General features: G+C 43.8%; 1 protein-coding gene across 1 annotated transcript in view; it reads left to right on the top strand.

Moving 5' to 3' along the window:
- The window catches only part of LOC104956910 (E3 ubiquitin-protein ligase RNF216-like), an 11439-nt gene extending 1489 nt beyond the window's left edge, over positions 1-9950 (top strand). Inside the window, exons 2-5 of the mRNA XM_010784481.1 lie at positions 5212-5309; positions 7228-7450; positions 8934-9003; positions 9343-9950. Coding sequence (XP_010782783.1) covers positions 5212-5309; positions 7228-7450; positions 8934-9003; positions 9343-9740 — 789 coding nt within the window. The 3' untranslated portion in view covers positions 9741-9950. The remainder of the gene's footprint in view (positions 1-5211; positions 5310-7227; positions 7451-8933; positions 9004-9342) is intronic.
- The last annotated feature ends 223 nt before the right edge of the window (positions 9951-10173 follow it).

Genomic DNA, 10173 nt, shown 5'->3' with positions numbered 1-10173 from the left:
ACACGTTTTTTGTTCAGCAGGATAATCTCCACATTTTAACACCACTCACTTACCAAGCGTAACTGCAATCACCAGAAGGCTAACGTCAGGCTATAAAGGAACTACAGCGCGGTCACATGACTTCACGCCACCACCGCTAAGCTAAATGCGGCTAATGTTCGGAGTGATGACGTTTATTAGTCTCATTGTTGTTTAACTTGTTGTTAACCACAGAACTCATTTCAGGCATCCAACCAAAAACATATTCAAGTAACATTGACGTAACTCAAGGGAACCAGAAGTGCAAAAATGCTGACTAATACCTGCGTTTTAGGACTCGTTCCTGCACTACTCTACAGTGCACTGCATGTTGCCATACAGTAGGGACACACGTATTCACTCCAAACAGAAACTAATCTAAATACGCGATTTGAGATCCAGTGTGTTTGGATCAGAAAGATGGACGAAGAGAGGATGAAACGGTTCCATGAGGCGAGGTCTCCGCTCTCTGTTTATCTCCCGTCTCCTCCCTCTGTCTGAGGAATGTAAGGGGGAGGCGATGCTTTGTGTCTGCCAAGGCCGTCCCTTTGGATGCCTGTCTCAAATCTCCCGTTATATAGCAGAAACACACACACTCATATTCTCACTCTCACCACGCAAACACAACCCGCCTCTCTGTGTCTCTTTTTGTTTCTGTTTTTGTGTCTCTCACTCGCTTCTGCTACACCGACACACACACCGACACACACACCGAAACACACACACACACACACACACACACACACACACACACACACACACACACACACACTAAAAACTAAGACCTGCATCGAAAATATTATTTAAGTAAAAGGATAATCAACAATGTATTTAAAGTAATAAAATACCCAATTTTAAATTACATTTAACATAAAATGGATAATTCAAGTTGATTTATAAACCCGTGGCAAGTTTGATTAAGGATCATATTATATAAGCTCTCAAAACATTATTTTAAAACTGTCCTCTTGCTGAATTTGTACCTAACTACTAATAATTAAACAAACCAAAGCTCTAAAGTAAATGTAACCGTGTAAGATGACATGACAGACAGTGATTTGATTGTCTTATGCACGCTGTGGAAAGTGTCGCCTCGAGTACTTCCCATAAACCACGTTCTCCTTTTTAGTATTTATGATCTGTTTACAGACTTCTCCGATAACGCACAGAGCTCTTCTGCCTCTTGTCAGAGTATAACGTTTTATTATTACATCTGCTGACTTCGTCCAGCCTGCGCTATTTCCTCTGGCATCTAGTTTGAAAATGTGTTTTTGAGATAAACAACTGTATGTTGTGATGCTCCTGCTGTCCCTAATATTACATTTTCTACATTTTAATGCTTCAAAATCGAGCGACACAATTTGTAGAACAGACTTGTCAGGTTTTATGAATAAGGGGAGAACGATTGTCCTGCTGTTCCCTCCATTCACCTGTAGAGGGAGCCAGAGGTTTACAGTGTGTTGCTGCAGAGTCGCTGCACAGCTGCTTCACATCACACACACATTCACACACCCAACAATACAAAAAGACATGTTCCAGATCTCTGTTCTGAATGTTGTAAATCTGCAACCAGAAAGCAACAGATTTGGATCTCCTAGAATGAATGTATGTTAAATGTTATTTACAGCATTATAATGACTTTTGAGTTGAGAAGGAAACGAGGCCGGTGCTGTTTTGTGTAACAAGTGACTTCCTCTTTAAGTCATGTAGGAGTCTGAATCCGAAATACTTGAATCCACCCGTAATGAGGAAATGTACAGCGAAGTGAGAGTGCGGAGAAAACAAAAATAAGAATAGCAGAATAAAAAGCATATTTTGTAATCTGTAAGGTAACAGAAACATATCACAAGTCACTTCCTTTTTTACATTTTGTAGGAATCAGGAAGTGAAACTTCTGTGGCGAAACGCCACCCCAATTTTTATCAGCATAAGCCCGGTTCAAGCCTGTGGTCGACCCTGAGTCTCAGGGAGGGGCTTCATTATGTAACTGACACACTTCCTGTAAACCCCACCCGCCTTCTCCCCACACTGCCTTATGATTGGCCGGCTGCGCCTCCACTCCCCTCTTGCTGCTTTTTGATTGGTCGGAGACACTTCCTCCTTCGTTTCAAATGTGGTTCAGATCGAAATGACCCAGATTCTCCTGCCTCTCTCTCTCCTCTCCCCTGGCTCTGTCTGACCCCCCCTCCTGGTAATGTTTTCCACATGTGGTCATGAGGGCATTTGGACATCCTTGTTCCTCCAGTGTGATTGCTTCATGTGGAGGAATGTCAAAATGTAGGCCAGAGATAAATCTGTGAGATCTCATACATTACCACAGCTGCACTATGATTCCATTGCAGTAAAAGCCGCCTCCCCACCACAACACTCAAAAAAAATTACCACACCCGTGCACACTCGATGCAGCCCCCACCCCCCCCCCTCCCATCAGAAACTCTGCACGCTGCTTGCCTTATAAGGGCAGCTGCAGCCTGCACCACTGTTGAAGAGTTACAAAGAAAAGGTATGAATGAATATGCAGGAAGGTGATACCGGGTGGGGGGAGCACCCAAGGGGGAGGAATGCAGTGAATGGGTGGGAGGACAAGATGGGTGGAGTGAATGGAGGTAGAGACAAAAAAAAAAAAGGTTAAAAATAACTGTTTCCAAGATTCAAACTACGATAATACTTTATTGTCAGATCAAGTCTGAAATCTTCAAAGGACAAGGACAAATATTAAGACATGTTTCAAGAACATTCACCATTACACTGTAGACGGCAGGTTCAAGACCCTCTAACGTACCTGGGATGAACTCATTTCAGGACTGACTCAGAAACAGTGCTTCAGTCTAACGTCTCAATAAGCTGCTGGAAATGTACGATAAATGTGTGTGCAACCTTTTGGTCACATTTCAGCCACTCTCGCTTTTATTGAAATCAGACGCCCTTGGGGGGGGGGCGGGGAAGCCACGCCCCGAGGAAGAGTTTCAGCTCGACGTCACCGGCTGTATTTTTAGCCGAGCTATAAGAACTCAGGTGTGTTCCTGCTTGTCAAACAAGTCTCAAACACGCACTCTGTCACTCTCTCTCTCTCTCCTGTGGTGTGACTCTTCCTGGTGTCTAGGTTACCACTAGGGGGCGATCTTCCCCCGCTCTGCCTCCCGGGGCTTTGTCTGACACATGAGTCCGCTTTCTCCCCCTCCTCTACAGAACCACGTTTTACTGATTCATCACCAGAGAGTCTGTTTCATGGACACTCCCTTTATGAATCCAAAAATGTGAACATAGCCTGAAAAATGTCTCCTTCTTTGCCTGAAGCTACCACAGTAAGACTTAACGGACCTTGTGTGCCTCTGTAAAGTCTTTCCAAGCAAACCCAATCCAAATGCCAAGGAAAACTCCAGTTCCACACCCTCTGGCTGACCTTGCACACACACACACACACACACACACACACACACACACACACACACACACACACACACACACACACACACACACACACATACACACACACGTCTCCGGGAACATTGTGAGAGCTGCAAGCCTGAGATGACAGAATAACACACACACACACACTGGCTGCAGGAAGAGGACGCAGAGGGTGTGTGTTTGTGACCTTTCCTCCCCAGGTTCAGGGTTGTCGTGGCGATGTGGATCACACAGCATAACCCGTCCCACGCCTCGTATTCAATATTGGATGAACGGTTCAAATATTAATGGTGACACCACTTAGCTAAGGGTTAGCGAGGGAGGCAACCCCGAGCTAACGTGTCTGTGTGGGTGTTTCTCGGGTTGACACGGCGAAAGAGGATGGAGTTGCTGTTTCTAGGCAACCAAACAGTCAGCGGCGAGCCAATCTTGCTGCAGTCACTCACACACACATACACATACACATACACACACACATACACATTTGCAGGGAGAGCCACACCTAGCTGTGTAAGTCTAAGTCCCTGCAGTGGCAGCAGCATATAGCGCAGACGATGGAGAATGTTCTTATTCAGCAGGAACTGGAGTAGTGTCAGAGGAGGGGCAGTGAGTGAGGGAGGAATTATATCTTAGTAATTGGGTGATATATTAAATACGCACTTAAATAAATCAGGTTGTTAACCTTGTTGATTTATCCATATGGCTTTTTTATATGCTGTGGACCAAAGACCCTCTCAGAGTCACGTACGTCTCATACTGGGCAATTCAGGTTGTGGGTCTTTCTCAATTTTCGGATGTTGGTGGTTCGATCCCCGGCTCTTCCACTTAACGCAGCGGTCTCAAACTCAAGGCCCGGGGGCCAAATCCGGCCCGCGACTTCATTTTATGTGGCCCCGCAAGAGCTTGCAAAGAATATAATACGTTTATTATACGGTTACATGCCGCTTTACAGAAGCAGGTTGCCCATAAACTACATGTCCCACAATGCATCTCGTTTTGTGACATGCGCACTGAAGAGACTTGCAATTATTTGCCCTGGACTTCTGCTTTCAGACATAGTTAATTACGAAGTTATTATCCTATCCGATAATAATCCAATTCAGAGGCAATAATGTAATATAATACATTATTTTATATATATTATATATTTATATAGTTACAACCGGCCCTTTGAGTGCAACCATTATGCGAATGTGGCGAGTTTGACACCCCTGATTTAACGTGTGTGTGCGTGTTAGCAGATATTCTATATTTCACAACCACTAACGCCTTTTCAGCCATTGCTAGTTACAAGCTAACACGTATGAACAAATAAAATACGCTAACTACACTTCTGATACGTCTGCTAGTCACCGATTTGGGTGAACTAAAGACTCCTGATCTCAGTCAAAGATGTTTCCGCTAAGGAAGAAAAGGATCCTTAAATTATCGTTTTCGGTTCACGGTCTAGTTGTTGAGCTATGTGCCGCCATCTTGATGCACATTGTTTTTCACAGAGCAACCTAATGCTAGCAGCGGTGGGGCGAACGAGGCCTAATCCAGAATATCTCAACGAGTGCATGTACTTCTAGCCCCTTTTTCTACATTTCTTTGATCTGATTGACCATTTTAAACCAAATATAATTCTATTTTATAAATCATTTAAATCCTGTTTCTGGGATAACTTAAACTAAATACCTTTTATGAGGAGATTTTACTGAAACAAATCGCTCTTCACTCTCTTATTCTTTCTTTTCCTTCGTTTTGACATTTGTTGGGTTCCTGTGTTGTGTGTTCCTTCAGGAGAGCTGCAGGAAGTGTCACGTCCAGTGGAAGCAGCACATGGGGAAGACGTGTGAGCAGGTCCTGGAGAGAGACGAGATCGGCATGAGGGTGCTCTTGTAAGTAAACGAGACAAACGGACACTGAGCCGACTACGCTAACGATCAGATGAGTCTGTCATATACAGACTCCACAGGATTATATCAAGTGTTATATTTGGGTCGAGCAAAGGTTACAAAACTCTTGATACATACATATAACGATGCTGCTAAGAGATCTATTGTTATAAATTAAGATAAGTTAAGTTGGACCTTTTTTAATTCAGTAGTTTAAACGGCAACAGGGTAAGATTGGAAATCAGGACGGCACACATTCACACACAATTAAAGATTATACCAGCTTGCAAACAAGAACACATCTTAGAAGACGTTTCTCTCGCTGTCCTCTCCACTCCTCACCCAGAGAGGATGCTGGGTAAGCTCAAAGCTCAGTTTCACGGACAACAGTGCAGGAAGTGGAGAGGCCGTCTGCTTCCTGTGGCCCAGGAGGCACACAGGCAGTACTTCCTGTTTTGAGCCCAAACACAGATCTTCTTACTTCCTTGTGTTGAAAGAGACAGGAAGTGTTCTGGTAGAAACATCAGAGCAGCTGATGGTTCTAACAGGACAGAGGAACATTATATAATCCCCTAAATGCAAAGAGCTGAAGGCGCATCAGTGGACAGACAACAGAGCTATAAGAGGGGGTCCGCGGGGTCTTAAAAAGTATTAAAAGTTGATAAATCAATTTAGTGAAAATGAAGGCTATTAAAAAGTATTAAACGGCATTTTCCAAGGTATTACATTTTGTAGCTTGTTTTCAATAAGTATATAAATGGTCCAAAGAGGTTGTATTCTACAGTGTGCCTGAATGTAATCATTGCGTAGGTGTGTAGTGTGATTCTGTGTAGTTTATTTATGGCATCCCGTTGGATGTGACGTCATCTGAACAGAACATCGCACGCTCACTGCTTGATAGCGCGCGAAGCTCCGTTTACGCCGGTTGTTAAACAACATCGTTATGGGGAAATGCAAGTCTGCGTCCAAATGGTTGGAAGATACGGAGGAAGGACAATCAATACTGTATATAGTCAATGTGAGGTGAAGTGTGTCGCCAAGGTAACCGGTTAGAACTCCAAGTGGCGATGAGGTCTTAAAATGTATGGAAAGGGTCTTAAAAAGGTCTTAAAAGGAATTACATCTGACTTCAGGATTCCTGCATATACCCTGCTTTTATATCAAGACCTTTATATTTTAAAGGTGGATTCTTCTTGAGTTAAATGATCCCCTAGATTCACTGAAAGGAAGTGCCAGAACACTGAAATGAGAAATGTGTCGTTTACCTCCAGATATCCGAGTTCTTCACAAATAAGATCACTCGAGTCATGAACGATGAAAACTCCAATCAAAATAAGTATAGACAGAATAATAGAAGGCACAGTTTTGAGCCACATCAAAGGAAATATGACTAAAAACGAGATATAAATCTCAAGAATATCATATTTGATTTAATAAAAGGAAGCAAAAACAAAAGTATTTCACCTTTATTTAAAATAGTGTTGCGGCGATACTTCATTCAACATGTTTCATGTGTTTGCCACTGACACTAACTTTTTGTTAATGCCTACAAGGAAATACTAAAACAAAGCTGAGCTTCAGATTTTAAATATTTCACTTCAAGAAACACAAAGAAGACTCTGAGACATGCAGAAGAAGGAAGTTTATCCGTCTCGTGTTTTTATTTAGCGTGCTACATGTGTCTCCTTTATTTGGATGAAAGGAATATAAAAAGTTAGAAAACTGCCGCTAGTTTAAATTGAACTATTCACATATCACACTGTAACTTGTATTCACGTTTTATTATCTTTGCTTTAATGTTTCTAATGTCTTTCATTTTTATAAAGCACTTTGAATTGCCTTGTGTTGAAAAATGCTATATAAATAAACTGGCCTTGCCTTATTTGTCTCCTTATTCATTTATCTCCCCCTCTGTCCCCAGTGAGGAGCGCATGACGGCGGCCCGGGTGAGGAAGTGTGTGAAGTGCGCCACAGGCCTGGTGAAGTCCGAGGGCTGTAACCGGATGTCGTGTCGCTGCGGCAGCTTCATGTGTTACCTCTGCAGGGAGCCCATCACCGGATACAACCACTTCTGCCAACACGCGCGCTCGCCCGGCGCTCCCTGCAGACACTGCCGCAAGTGCTCGCTCTGGACCGACCCCACGGTACACTGACACACACACACACACACACACACACACACACACACACACACACACACACACACGCTCTTATTTTGAAGGATAACATTACTCATTCATTCCCTATAGAGTGGTGGAGTGACAACCCAAAGGTTAGCATCCCAAGGGCTCCCTCCCCTAAAAGCCAATGGGATTGCGAGTCACTCAATGGGAGTATTGCCAACAATTCAGATCTATGGCTAGCACACATTTATGATACTTACACGTTTTGTTCAGCAGGATCATCTCCACATATTAACCACCTTTATAATAGTTAAGGCATAAATGCAATCTCTAGATGTCAAAGGCTAACGTTAGGCTATCACGGTCACATGACTCCACGTCACTACCGCTAAGCTAAAGGCGGCTAATGTTCAAAACGGAAAATCTCTTAAACTCGTGATAACCACAGATTAAAGGCGTCTAACCAAGAATGGTTAAAAAAAAAAACGGTTGACTTTGAGACGAGGGAACTAGAAGTGCTGAGACGCTAACTCATTTCCAGGTTTCAGACTCATTCCTGCGCCACTCTATTCCTTGTGTTGCCCTCACACAGAGATGCTCATTAACTCTCGCTGCACTTTGACCCTGACCATCTGATTCTGTGGTCGCCCACGGTTACCTGGCTGCAGTGTCCCTGGCACCCAGAAACCACAATTAGTCCCGAGCTGTTAATGAGCTGGAGACAACCCAGAAACTCCAGAGAGGAGACAACCGCCAGTCTCCCGGCGCAATGCCAAGAACAAATAGATAAAAACTGGTGACCACAGGGCCTTTAGAAAGGAGACGGCTGCCTTCATTTGATTATTTTAAAAGGTTTTTGTGTCAAGAGTGAGAGTAGGAAGATCTGACTCATCTAACTAGCTTTATGTTGGCATTAAAGTGTATTTCATTAGGTCACAAATACATCAATATTAGGGCTGAACTGAATAGTTCAAAGCTTTATTGCCATTCATTCTAGATCGACTTTGAAATATGTTATGTGTAATATAATTTGTGTAGAATAAGATTAGAGTCGTAGCTGAGTAACATCAATATCTTTGCCGTTTTAGCCTTTAAAAACGAACATTTTAACTATTGTCGAAATACTGTTTGTCCTCTTTGAACACAAGAAAAGGCAGACCATATAACAGACATCACATTCAATAGCAGATGAGCATGTTTGATTCAGGTCTAGTTTATTGGGACTACATAGGCATGTTGTTATGACTAACTGCAGCACCCCCCCTCCACATTAGCTCTGACCTCGAATTGTTCGGCAGACACAACAAGCCCGCAGCTAAACGAGCACTATGTTGGCTGGACCTTTTTATACATCTGCATCACAAGCTTCAGTCCTATCTGCCTTAGAGAATGTAAAATGATGTTTTTGTTATTATCGGGGTACAGCAAGAGTGACATTCACTCTCATAATGTTGATACATTTTTTGTCTGATTGGAAATAAGTTCTGTGTTTTTGTTTTTGCAGCAAGACGACGAGCGAATCATTCAGGTGATCCAGAAGGAAGGAGAGGCCGAGCTGAACAAGAAGAGCTCCGGTCAGTAGAGAGTCTGATGCTCACTGGGAACTGAAATCAATGATTTTGTAGGAACTGTTGAAACTATTGACAACTGCTCTGTTTTTCAGTTTGTTTTTCTTAAACTGATTGTTGGCAGGGACATATTGCACTGTTGCATTATTATTCTTTGTCTTTACAACAATATTTATAAACAGGCAGCCGAGTGCTTCCTGTGTTTGGTTTGTCTCAAAGTGTTTGTGTAAAGAAGGCGAAGGAAGTCCGACATCAGCTAGAAAACCGGACAGGAAGTCCTTTACTAACCCCCCCCTTTCTTCTTCTTCTTCTTCTTCTTCTTCTTCTTCTTCTTCTTCTCCTCAGATAATTCGGGGAAGCGGGTCGGCCCCCCCCCGGAGCCGATCACAGAGGTGAAGCGACCCAGAGTGGGCCCGGCGGCAGAGGACCCCGCCCCGGCCCCCCCCCCTCACCCGCTGGCAGTCCAGGCTCCCCTCTTCGTCCCCCCCCACGCTCAATTCCCCCCTGCTCCTCCACCGCAGGGCATGATGTTCCAGCAGGTGATTCTACCCAGACTACCCCCGGCCCCCTACGTGCCCCTTCTACCACACCTGCCCCCCATGAACAATAACAACAACAACAACCATCACCACCACCACCACCATCCAAACCTTCCCGTACACCCGCCTCTCCCCCAAAACATGGACATGATGGACCTGCCGATGCACTACGGCCCCCCCCACCGCTACTACAGACGCTTCTAACACACAGTCCTGCTTCTCATTTCAGTGCCGTTTTCCACAATATTTTGTATCGATTCCAGCGCGCATCAACGTTTATTCCCAGTTTATACAGATATTTTTGAGGACATAATTTAAAAAGAAAAGAAGAACTGTTAGCATTCCCTTCTCAATCTTTTGTGTAACAGGTGTGAGACCACACCGTTTTCGAATAAAGAGTCCTGTTAACGTTGGCTCGAGTTTCCAGTTCATACGAATTGTACTTTTTAAAGAGGACACATTCTCCTCATGTCCAGGTCCATATTTGTATTCTGTGACATGTCTCCATGCTGTAATGTTCAAAAAGCTCTTTATTTTTCTCATACTGCCTGTGCTGCAGCACCTCTTTTCACCTGAAACGTCTGAAACCAGAGCCCAGTCTGCTCTGATTGGTCAGCTGGCCGGCTCCAAGGCACAC

Source organism: Notothenia coriiceps, unplaced genomic scaffold (assembly GCF_000735185.1).
Source record: "Notothenia coriiceps isolate Sejong01 unplaced genomic scaffold, NC01 NC01_scaffold00026421, whole genome shotgun sequence".
Classification (NCBI taxonomy): Eukaryota; Metazoa; Chordata; class Actinopteri; order Perciformes; family Nototheniidae; genus Notothenia; species Notothenia coriiceps.
This window is presented reverse-complemented; position numbering and strand designations above follow the sequence as displayed.